This window comes from Arachis ipaensis, chromosome B4 (assembly GCF_059453495.1).
Source record: "Arachis ipaensis isolate K30076 ecotype BB chromosome B4, ASM5945349v1, whole genome shotgun sequence".
Classification (NCBI taxonomy): Eukaryota; Viridiplantae; Streptophyta; class Magnoliopsida; order Fabales; family Fabaceae; genus Arachis; species Arachis ipaensis.
The window spans coordinates 110480249-110492728 of record NC_142439.1 but is presented as its reverse complement, the minus strand read 5'-3'; the positions used below and the strand labels follow the sequence as shown (position 1 = coordinate 110492728).

Sequence of the window (12480 nt, the reverse complement as noted above, 5' to 3'; positions counted from 1 at the left end):
TCAAGGTTGAGAACCGAAACGAACCGGTGGAACCCGAAACGAACCGGCCAAAACCGGTGAAAATCGGTCCGGACCGAACCGCTCAACCAACCGAAGGCGAAGCTACGACGCATGCTCTCCATTTGCTCCAGCCGTCCAGCGTGCCAAGTGTCAAAGCTTTGTGTTTTTTGGAAAATTTTTGAAAATTTTTCCAAAATAGGTGCAATGAGGTTCGAACTACTTACACCAAGGTTGCAAGAAGGACACTCATGCTACCAAGTCACATTCATTCTTACTAATATATATCCCAATTATAATACATATAGTAACTTTTTATTATACTTATATTCAATTAATTTTAATTTTAAAGTCACTCAATTTTATTAATATATATATATATATATATTAAAAAGATAAACAAAAAAAATTATTAATCACAAATTATTTTTTCTTTTCATGATTATATGATATCTATTAATATTATTTTTTCAATAAATACTTGTAGTATATAATAATAGGTAAAGACTCACATGCAGTTGTCTTCATATAAAGTTGATAGTTGAAAATCATTAGATGATATTTAGTTAAATTTGTCAAATTATCTAACTATTTTTAAATATTAACTTCACATAAAAATTAACTGTATGTAAATTTTTATTTATAATAATATAATAATACAATAAATATAAATTTAATTAATAAAATATTAAAATTTGAAAATGATAATTATTTTTATAAAAATAAATAAAAGTACTTATAATAAATAAAAAATAATTAAATTTTACATAATTATTTAATTATACCGGGTTAACCTGTTCGATCAGTGACCCACCGGTTGAACCAGTAACCCAGTGACCTAATAACCTTACCGGTTCGATCATCGGTTCGGTTCTGATAACTATGGATTCTAGTTGAACCTTTCAACCTTTGATAAAGTAGCCAAAACGGTTCGATTAGTTTAATTTTCAAAATCTTGCTTTAATTATATTAAAAAAGTTTAGTTTTGATGCAGAGGAGACTTGTGGCCTTTTAACGACACGCTCTTCCTCTCTTGAAGCAGGCAGTTCACAGCCTTCCTTCCATGTCTTGCAGTTGATTGCTCTCGCTCATTGAAAATCGAACCGGACCAGCCAATTCAATCGGATTAATCGAGAATCGGTCATCTAACCGGTTTAATTGAGGTGCAAAACTGTCTGAAAAAAAAATTGATAAAAAACCGGTCAAATTGGCGGTTAATTAGTGAACCGTTTGAACCAAACGGTTTTTTCGCGGTTTTCAATTAAAAAAATGAAAAAAATAAAAAAATATATAAACCCTCCCCCACTTTCTCTCTCACTCACGCACAAGACCCCCTCTCTCTCCACTCCCCGGAACCCTAGCCCCTCTTCTTTCTCTCTCCCAGCCAACAGCAGCAGGAGCCACCGCCCAGTGCCCAACGCCGTCGTCGCCGACGAACTCGTCTCCTCAGCCAGCGTCCAGCCTCGTCGTCGCCGATCCTCTCCTCCTGGAAACCATCTCCTCGCGTCGCTAGGTCTCATCGCCGAACGGATAGAGGGTGCTGTCGCCGCCGGGTGGAACTGACCGTGGTGGCATCAAGAATCGTCGCCTGTGGAAGGTGAAGGTATACTCGTCGCTGTCATCGTTTCTCTTCCCCTCGCCGTCGTCTCTCTCTGTCGCCGTCGAGCCCTCTCTCTGTGTTGCCGTTGAGCTCTCGATCTCTCTGTGTCGCCGTCGAGCTCAACGACCGTTCCTCCGGTAAGTACTGCTGCTTGAATGATTTTTACTTGTTTTTGTACTTTTGTTAATAATGCTGATGGAGTTGTTGGTTTTACTATTTTAGTGATCTTGATTTGCTGAGTTAATAGTATTGAATTAGTGATTTTGATCATTTTTTATTATCCTGAGTTGTTGAGTTGTTGATTTTTTGAAATGATGTTGCTATCTGGAATAATACTGTTGCTGGTGTTTTCTGGTTTTCTGATTTGGGTATGGCTGATGTTGTAAGTGAGTGGCAAGTTCATGCGGAGGTTCAGGCTCCCTGAGAACGGCAAGATGGATCAGGTGAAGACATCCATGGAGAATGGTGTTCTTATTGTCACTGTTCCCAAGGCAGAAGTTAAGAAACCTGATGTTGAGCCCATTCAAATCACTGGTTAAACAATATAATTTTTCTTAATCCCCCTTCTGGTTTTCAAGCCTGTGTTTGGGTTTTGTTGTGAATTGTGATTGCCTAATATCTATGATGTTCATGTCCTAGAAATATAAATCATGTAGTAGTGGTAAGTAAGAAAGCAAGATTATTATGATATGAGGTGTCATCAAGTATGTAGTGCACGAATGGAACTTTTTCTGTGGCTGTGCTTTGAAAATCCTATCTATGATGAAAATCTTGAAACTAACAATTATGATTTTTGATGATTAGAGTTTTGTTTAGTTAAAAAAGGTGAAATTTTAAATTTTATTAGGATAGAAATTGTTGAATTTAAATATTTGAAATTATATATTTAATTTTTAATAATTTTGTTTAAAATTTATTTAAAACCAGTTGAACCCCGGTTGAACCATTAAACCAATGAACTAGTTATCTTACCGGTTCATTGACCGGTCCGATTTTTGCAACCTTGTCTCGCTAGAGAAGAGCAAAGACGGGTTTGATCCTTTTGTGTGCAGGGTTCCATCCAGAAAGAAGAGAAGAAGAATGGAGGGTGCGAAACGGTTACAAGGAAACTCATTATCTCTTTTCAGTGAAGGCATTGGCTTTGTTTTGTTGCGTTGGTCCGCTCTTCGTGATGCCGTCGAGAACCAGTGGGGTGGCCCTGACTCCCGCCTCAAGGCCGATAACCTCGCCACCGATATCCTCTCCTGGTTCACTCAATCCAGAGGTTGCTCGCTATTACACTGCTTCAATTATTGTTATTTTGTTTTAGATTCTTAATATTTTTATTTTTTGAATGATTCGCAGAACCGCTTTATATTGATGACTTGGAGGACAAACTCTATGATGGGATGATTTCGCTCAATGTAGTAGTTGAGGATGGCAGCACTGAAGAGGTGCATCTTTCTTTCTTTATTGGATTAATACATATTATTTGTTGTTGAATTTTGCTCATGTTGCTTGTTTGCAATAATTAAGGGTTAAATGGTAGTTGTTATTGTTAGTTTACTATAGTGTTTGAAAGTAAAGTTACCTAATTTGTTAAGCTCAATGGAAGTGGGTTGAATGTTAGTTGAACTTTAACTACAAGGTTGAGGGTTTGAATCTTAGGAAACTCTCTTTGGAGAGGGTTGCATTTTTGTACCACCTCGATCACATCAGTCTTCCCTGTCTTTTTATTCATAGGTGGAAACTGAAAACTTAATATTTGGCCATCATAGGCATAATTAATAGTACTCTATTTAGTCTTTAGTTTTTGGAATGAACATATCATTAGTCACCAATTTTCATGTACATGTCATATGTTTCTATTTTGTAGTTTAAAATCTTGATATACCTTTTGTTTTGTATGTATTTTATTTGAAAAGAAGCAGTTAAGTAGGGCTCTGGTGTCCATATTCATTTGCAGCATAGATTAAACTTAATGTGAACTGTGTCCTAAGGTCATTTCTTCAAACTTAAAAGAAATTAAAGCTGTGTATGCCATTGCTAATGACTCCTTTGTGATGTATCTGAGTATTTGCAGTGTTTTCTTGTGATTCTCATTTTTTCATGTTCATGTTATTATTACGAACTAATGTAGGTAGCTGAAAATCTAATGGTTATGCACGAGGAATGCTTAGAAGGAAACTTTGTGACCATTGAGCGTTATAGGCAGGCCATTGTTAACCAAGCTGCGCATCCTCGTGCAGTGCCACAGGTAAATGACAGCATAATATTTTGGAATGAGTATGAACCTTGATTGTGTTATATTGCTATTCTATACATTTACATTTACACTTATGTATATGATTGATTTAGGCTTTTCCTTGTCCTATATGACTGGATTTTTTGGAGGGAGCAACGTTAAAAAGTATATTATTTGATGGGAATGTGATGCATGAGTTTGCTTTGCCCATACTATATTTAGGTCATATTATAGGAGGAGAAACATTAATATTTTAATTCTATAACTTCTAATTTCTAAATGAGCTTAAATGTTCAGACATGATTCATAATAGCGCATCATGGTGTCATTTTGGTTCATGTACTCAACCCCACATATAATGAAAAAAGTTTTGTTGTTGGCTGACACGTGAACATTTTCTCTTGTTACATCTTTGCTAAGATACAACTGGAAGCTCATCCACATTACTTGAATTTTGAAGAAGTAGTAGTATTTTTTTTTATGATTTTTTTTTTTTTCGAAATAGATTGTGAATGATAAGGATGATGATGAGGATGAGGAAGATGATGATGTCCAAAGTGGTCAAAATGGTGAAAGTAGTGCTAGGCAAGCTACTTCTTCAAACATGGATGTGGACATTCCAAAATCTGAATCAAACATGAGTTCATGTAACATGCGGATTGATGATGAGCCTCTAAAAAAGGATGCAGGTGAAGCAGAGGATGGATGGGTTGTAGTTTCAAAGAAAAAAAATAAGGTTAGAAAAAATTAGACGAAGAATAGTTCAAATTTTCCTTTAGGATGGTGCAATATTCTTCTGGGTTTTTTACCTCAAAGCTAATTAATTTTTGTTTGCTTATTTAAAGGAATCAATCCTCTAAGCCTGAGGTCTTTAAAAATAGTAAAATACCTCAACGCTAACATTCCTAATATTATATATCCTTTAGTTTTCGCAACCATTATGCGAAATATGAAAGTTCATTTCGAATACTTATGTTGAAAGCCTTGAATTGTGTTATCCTGCACTCTCTTGAATTTTTACTACATCTAAGTATATTAACCAAGTATTTCACTATTTGCAAGAAGTGAATAAAATGGATTTATTACCTTTGGAGCAGGCTGGACTTCTAGAGTTTCTAATTTTAGGAAATAAACTGAGGCATCGATCTGTTTTTATTGTGCGGAATGCGGAGTAACTTATAATGAAAATTTGAAACTGGAGATAGTTCTTGAAATAATTTGGAATCCAAATCTTGGTGATATGAAAGGCTAGTTTGAAGAAAGTCCTTAGGCTCTTATTGCGAACTGCAATTAGGTACCTTAATAGATTTATTTGAGTTTATCACCACAAATCTAAGAAAAAAAATGGTAAAATAACGTTATAGAGGAAAAAAAAGGAAGTTACTCAATATTCTGAAAATTGGTTCAAAGCTAATTACAAATTGGCCGATTTTAAAATTTCATCTAAATTGCACGTTGGTCTTCAGAGCCAAAAAGGAAAAAGAAGAGGAGGGAGAGGGGGAGGGGGAGGGAAAGGGGAAGGGAGGAGAATTAGAAAACAGAAGAATATCATCTTTGTTTTTCCCCTCTCAAAGACACTCATCTTCTTTTTGGCATCATGGTGTGCAAAATTAGAATTCGCACAATTTCACCGGCAAGTGCACTGAGTCGTTCAAGTAATACCTCAGGTGAGTAAGAGTCGATCCCACAAGAATTGTTAGGTTGAGCAAGCAATAGTTATCTTGTTGGACTTAGTCAGGCAAATAGTAAAAGATGATGGTTGTTTGAAAACGCATAAAACAATTAAATAGGAGATGAAGTTAAGGTCTCGGAGATGTTTATCTTTTCAGATTAATACTTCTTATTAACTATTTTAACAATAAATGATTCATTCCATGACAAACTGTAAGTGATTAACCCTAATCCCTTAGTGATTAATCTCGTCTGATCCTACTAAGATGCCACAGACAAGGTTAGTTACTTTCGAATCAGAGGATGGAGTAGTTCAGTATTCTAGTTTATACCACAGAGACTCTAATCATCCCAGATCTCAGCTGAACAGATGTTTCCATGTCCCCAATGAGTTGTGGATTAGCCATCTAGGAGGTGTGTTCTCAAGCTGTAGTTCGAATGACCTTGGCCAAGTATCACAAGAACTCATGTAGAAAAAAGGTCATACTTCCGTTCCACCCAGTTTCATTAGTATTAAGAACGAGTCACACCTTCGAATGGAACCAAACATATATTAAAATAGAAAAGTAATAATATTAATCCATAGAAATAACAGAGTTCTTAACTTTAACCAAGAGGTTTAGTTGCTCATGACTTACAGAGAAAACAGTTCTAAAAGTAAAAAAGATCTGAAAGAAAACCTAAGTGATCTCCTCTTTAAATAGTAAATGCTAAACTTAAAAGATATTATTTTAAATTCAAAATTACAAAGGTAAGATAAGATAGGCCTAAGGAGTGCTAAAATTCACTTTGGGGGCTCACTTGGTGAATGCTTCGGTTGCTTGCTGGTGTTCAACGCCAAAGATTGGCGTTGAACGCCCATAGGAGAGGAGTGCGTTCTGCCTTTAGCTCCCTGGCTGGCGTTGAACGCCAGTTTGGGCGTTCAGCGCTGGGAGTTACTCCTTCTTGGGTGCTAAACGGCTGATTTGGCAGTGATTCCAGAAGAAAAGTATAGACTATTATATATTGTTGGAAAGCTCTGAAAGTTAGCTTTCTAACACCATTGAGACCGTGTCAATTGGACCTCTATAGCTCAAGGATGCTCGTTGGAATGCAAGGAGGTCAGAGTTGACAGCATCTGCTATCCTTTCTTTATCTCTGCACAAGACTCTGCCAAATTCGCCCGAAATTCACCTAAGATCATAAAAATACCACAAAAACTTAAAGTAGCATCCAAAGGTGAATTTTGCACTAAAACTTAATAAAATCTAACTAAAAACACTATAAAAACAACTAGAAAAAGAGTATAAAATGCTCATGCATCACACCACACTATAAAAACACTATACCATTCCCATAGTATTCCAAAAGTAAAGGCTTTGATCAAGATCTAAACTTTTACGAACAAGATAATCAACACATATATTACCTTCTTTATATATGTTAACAAAAAGTATTTTTCAGTTTCTATTTTTTCAGTGATTAATGTTTTTGACTAGGGCATTTGGATGGTTGTTGATATCTTTCTGATCATTAATAATGTAAATAGCAGTTTTAGAGTCACTTTCCACCACCAGTCTTCTAATTCCCATAGTTTAGGCAATTTCCAATTGTAAGACTTAGAGCTTTTGAAAAAGGGCTATCATGAGCTAATTTCAAATTCAGTATTTCTGTAGCTTTAATTTCAGAAATTATCTTATTCAAGAAAATTAAAGCAAGTTTCGATTTATTGAATTTGGAATAAATTGAGATTATTATCCAATTTTACAATTATTGGATTATTTTCTATATTCAAATTATAAAGTTGGTAGTTGTGAAATAATAAGGATTTCTATATGTTTTGGATTAAATAATTAATATTTTAAATATTAATAATGGTATTTTGGAAAATGAAAAAATGAAATATATTATTTCTAATTATCTGATTTGAACATTTTATTGAAAATAATTTGTGAAAGTGATGAACAAATAGTATTTTCTATATATAATTAGTGTTGGATTTAATTGAGTTTCAATTACTATATTGCCCCTAACCCTAAGTTTCAAAAAGGAAACCCTAATCCTATGCCCAGCAGCCGCCACCCTTATTCTCCCCTCAGCAAACCTGCAACACGCATGCTTTCCCCTTTCTTTTCCAAATCCATACGCAGTAACAATAGAGAAAAAGAGAGGCAGAGAGCTATGGTAGGAGAGGAAATAAGCCATGCTGCGCTGCCGCTGCCATCGTCCTCACCGCGCCTCACCGTGAGCCGCGCTACTGTCGCCGGTCACCTCGCAGCTGTGTCCAGATCGCGTCCAGTCCTCGTCACCGCCGCTCATCCTCACCACCGCCGGCTGCGTTGTCCCCGCCAAGCCACCGAACCTGCCTCGCTACCGCGCCACCACGTCTCGCCATCGAATCAACCCGCTGCTACCACTGTCACGGAGAAGAGGCGTCGAAGGGGGGCAGAACTCGAGTCTCGTCGCCGCCGTCCATGGGGCCTCGAGCTGCGTCGCTGTCACCAGCAAGAGGGGGAAGACGCGAGCTGGAGGAGCAAGATGAGTCCTTCTGCCTCCGTTGTTCTGGTCCGCTGAGAAAGGAAAGATGCTACCTTTGTGCTTCACAGTCGCCGACGAGAACGGAGAAGAGGAGCTGTGACCGCGTCACTGCCGTTTGGAGGGCTATGCTTGGCTGCCGTTGTACCGCCCTGCTTCACCGTGGCTGAGCTCTGCCACTCCCAGCCCTTTTTGGCTTGTGATGTTGTTGCGGGAATCGCTACAGGAAGAGGAACAGGCTGAGTCACCGTGATTTGGGCCGCTGTGACTTTCGGGATCACCGAAGGAGCTCCGGGCTGAGTTTCTCCCACCAGAGACCCTGCTGCCGTTGCCGGAAAAGTTTGCCGGTAAGGGTTTTAATTTGTGGTTTCGGTCATTTTGGATTTTGAGAAGGTTTTGATGCTGCGCGATTTTTATAGTTGATCCACCGGAGATTCTGGCCGGCGCCGGAGCTGTTGCCGGGGCCGGTTCGAAGTCGCAGCTGCTTCGTGTTGTTATTCCGGTAAGAAATTATGTTTCGAGAAGCCTCGGGTTAGTTTTCGGTTGTGTTTGGTTAATAAATGAGTTTTGGTAACGTGGGGTCGAGTCCTGATTATTATATGTTGCAATTAGTGTTGCTTTGGTTATTGCGAAAGTGGCTGGGAGCTGAGGTTTTGGTTGCCGTCAGTTTGGGTTGAGGCGGAAAGGACTCTGTGAGACGTTTGGATTTTGGAATTTGCGTTTTGAGGTAGGGGCGCTTTCCGAAAACTATAGTTTATTATTGGAATTATTACATATGGATACTGATGTGAGATATGGTGTATTTAGTGATTGTATCTGCCTTATATATTATTTGATTGACTCGAATGATTATGGATGTTTGTTTGGCTGAATTGTTGTGCGGCTTTGTGAAATGTAATGTTTTGAAGTGATTCTTTAAAGATTTGAAATCTGAGTTTAATTCGTTGAGGATTGATTTGATTTGAGTCAATTATTTGATGATGTGAAAAGTCGAATGCACTTTTGAATTCAGTCTGGTTTACTTTAATTGACTTGATCTTGGAGAAATGATTTGTTACTGAACCGTTTCTTTAAAGCTTTGGAAATGAGTTAAATCGGTTGATATTGAGTTGACTTTGAAATGGTTTTCTTGAGATATGCCACTGAGGCGACTGTTGGATTTAGCTTGCTTTGAATTGATTTCTGGTTTTGAGCTGTTGAAAAGGAATGAGAAACGGTTTAGTTGGGACCCGAACCGGGTGGCAAAAGTCCAAGTTTTTGGGGAGGTGCTGCCGAAATTTCTACAAAATCCCAGTCTTGTTTAAAAAGTTATTTAAAAAGGATTGGATTTGAGAAGTTGTATTATTTGATTTATTAAGAGAATATTTATATTTTCAAGCTTAATTTATTTAGTGAACTTTATGCCTTGAGTTTGACTTATTTAGAAATGAACTATTTTTACCGTTTGAATCACTGAAGGAAAGAATGATGCTCTAATATTGATTTCAATATAAAAAGGAGCTTTTAGTGATTTCAAAGGAATCTAGACTTTTGATTGAGTAATTAAGTTTGAGGCATTTTGGAAGAGTTAGAAAAATGGATTCCAAAAAGAAACCTGAAAGTGGTTTGATTCAAATGAACCGGTTCCTTTTCAAATGAGTTGATTTTTGGACCGGGTTGGAACTTGTGATTTTGTATGGTCGGTTTCATAATAAATTCAGTTTTATTTACTTGAACCGAGAATCCATGATTTTAAGAGTTTCAATGAATTTTAAAGAATTGATATAGGTTGACCTTCCCTAAAGACTTGGGACTCTGCCGAGAAACTTTTGTTATGAAATTCCATTGTTGTATGGGTGATTTTGAATACTTTGAAATAAATCCTTAACTTGCCATGGTTTTGGAAGTTTTGGAAAGAGAATGCCGAGAGTGGCTTTGTTTTAAAAAGGGAACTCACTTTGAGTAGATTTGGCTTATGAGCCTGAGATGATTTGAGAAACGAGATTTCTAAAGCGAAGGCTGAAAAGAGTTGAAACTTGATTTCAAAGTGAAGCGATTTGAGAAAAAGTGATTTATGGCTTAAATGCCGGTTTTATGAATTTGATGATGTTGGATGGTGGAAGTGCTGTTTTGTTATGGGCCAGAATGGCTGTGTATGATTATGAATATTGGTTCGTTCTGGATTGAACCGTGAGCCGGAATGGCTGTGTATGATATTGATTTATGGCTGATTGCCGAATGAGTTATGGGCCGTATGGCTGACTATGAATTATGAATTTAAGCCGGATGGCTGAGATGGATGTTGATCCATGGCTGGGACTGAATGAATATATGCTTGAGATACCTGGGTAGTAGCATGGGTTGTGGTTCGTCCCACTTGCTCCAGGTTAGAGACTGTGACGCCTGGGTAGTAGCAGTAGTAGTGGTGATTCCACTCGCTCCAGGTTGAGCTTTTAAACACCCGCCTGGGTAGTAGCCGCAGTAGTGGTTATTCCACTGGTTCTGGGTCGAGCGGGTAGTAGCAATGGGGTTGTAGCTCAAACCTACTTGCTCCGCGATGGGTGTTTCTGTCCATGGTTAGCTACCAGGACGTGTCAGGTTGGCTATATAACCGACAGATGATATCATCAGCCACTAGGGACAGGCATGCATCATATGCATCTATGTGACAGGGTTTGGGTGTGCATATTGTACTTGGTTTGCATATGTGATTAACTGCTAATTGTTCTACTTGCTGTAACTGTTTGTTTGTGCTTGAACTTCCTATTTGTGTTTGCAACTGGGACTCTGTTGGATTGTGGTGATTGGTTGTTGGTTGAATTTGTTTGGGCCTAGGGCCGTGGTTGAAATGAGATGGACCGATGGTTGGTTTCGGTTTTGTGTGTTTCCGGTTTGGAAAGATATAAAAGGCTATTTTGGTTCAGTATAGATAAACCTTTTTGAAAGGCTTTTGATGTTTTTGAGAATTGAATGGTTCCTCTTTCAGAAAAGATTTTCGACTTCACTTTTATTGAAAACCGTTGTTTTTGAAAAGAGGTATAAGACGGTTATTAATCACTGGTACGGTTTATCTTCACGTATCCTATTACAGTAATTCCCAAAAACCCTCTACTGAGAACCCTTTCGAGGATGATGTTCTCACCCCTCTACATTTTTCCCCTTTCAGGATATGGGCGCTGAAGTCTCAAAGAGTTTATTTAGTTGTTGTTGTGATGCTCTGTATTGCTTTAGATTATTTATTGTACCATCGACTTTATCTTGATATATTCTGTAAGAGGGTTAGGAATTGTATTGGGTAATGCTTGTAATATTATTTATATATATGTGTATATATATATATGGATGTACTCTTTATGAGTTTTGTAAGTTGCATGGTATCTATGGATGTATGTTATCGGATGAAAGTATTTTTGGGAGCGGTTTTGCAGTTTAAAGTTTTAAACAGGCTCATATTTTAGTATTAAATATTATAAGTGTCGTTGTAATGTCCGAGCTATCAGAGTCGCGCAGCCGGAAGCGTGAGCTTTGGTAGTTAGGGTGTTACATTATGGTATCAGAGCAGTCCTTCCTGTAGAGCCTGAGGAATGGACCGACTATGCTTTAGTTGCATACTCTGAGTGTTTGTCATGTATTAGGTTTTGTCGAATGACGAGAATTAGAGCTTTATGCACATGACGGTCTATTGATTAACGTTGTTACTCTCGCATTGCATAATTCTTGGTATTAAGTTTGGCCGGCTTAATACTAGTGAATTATGTATATGAAAGCACTGATGGGTTATCATAGATGAAATCCGAGTTGAGTAAAGCGAATCGCGGGTTTTGGAAAAGTTGGAAACTATTTCTCGAGGCTATTCAGTTGTGTGTCTTGAATTTTGTTCGAGTCGACCTGTTCTTTTATATCCTAACTTGAAGTTCTTGTTTGCTAGTCCTTTTTGAAAAGTAGTTTGATTTTTCAACTCTATTCCTCTATCCATATGCATTCTTGTTTGACCTTAAGTGCATATGCTGGTTTAAGATCCTTGTTGCATCTATCTTCCTCTGTTTGAGTTCTTCTTGATTCAAGTATTCTTTGATATAGTCTTGAACTTGTCTTAATGTGCTGTGACTTTTAACTCTGGGTTCCGAGTTCATTCTTAGAGAACTTGTTGATTCAGTTTTCCTCTTATTTGACAGTGATTACAGCTAATTTTGAGATTTTTATAAAAATTGCTGTTGACTAGATATACACTTATCTATATGTGGAACTTTGAAGATTTCTTATACAGTTTAACAACTATTTATTTCTAATGCCTCACCTGTACTTTTTCTGGTTTATGGAACTGCATTTTCTTTAAATTACAATTTGACTTTCTAGTAATTTTACTATAGTTCCAATGCACATCTTCAATTGATTATGTATTTGGGGTATTTTTCAAAATTCTGGAAAGAAAGGGGATTCTTCGCTTTTATTCCGGTTGATTTTTGTTGATAAACTTTACCTAAATTATTTTTAA

The 12480-nt window shown here is 37.3% G+C and overlaps 1 protein-coding gene across 3 annotated transcripts; it reads left to right on the top strand.

Moving 5' to 3' along the window:
- The first annotated feature begins 1313 nt into the window (after positions 1-1313).
- On the top strand, positions 1314-4815 carry LOC107639228 (uncharacterized). Of its 3 annotated transcripts, none has more exons than XM_016342706.3 (5): positions 1314-1734; positions 2650-2861; positions 2942-3030; positions 3717-3833; positions 4327-4815. In XM_016342706.3, the coding sequence occupies exons 2-5, from the start codon at positions 2678-2680 to the stop codon at positions 4570-4572; spliced, it is 636 nt and encodes a 211-aa protein (XP_016198192.2). In that variant the 5' UTR covers positions 1314-1734; positions 2650-2677; the 3' UTR covers positions 4573-4815. The 3 variants fall into 3 exon arrangements, with proteins under 3 accessions (XP_016198192.2, XP_088339997.1, XP_088339998.1); XM_088483871.1 differs by having other exon boundaries at positions 1317-1734; positions 1985-2861; XM_088483872.1 differs by having other exon boundaries at positions 1318-1734; positions 2613-2861.
- The last annotated feature ends 7665 nt before the right edge of the window (positions 4816-12480 follow it).

What these genes read in the sequence shown, in the direction of transcription:
- LOC107639228 (XM_016342706.3), top strand. Translation starts at nt 2,678, where the DNA reads ATGGAGGGTGCGAAACGGTTACAAGGAAACTCATTATCTCTTTTCAGT. An exon ending in CTGGTTCACTCAATCCAGAG is followed by an intron (nt 2,862 to 2,941) that starts GTTGCTCGCTAT and finishes AATGATTCGCAG; the next exon opens with AACCGCTTTATATTGATGAC. An exon ending in ATCCTCGTGCAGTGCCACAG is followed by an intron (nt 3,834 to 4,326) that starts GTAAATGACAGC and finishes TTTTCGAAATAG; the next exon opens with ATTGTGAATGATAAGGATGA.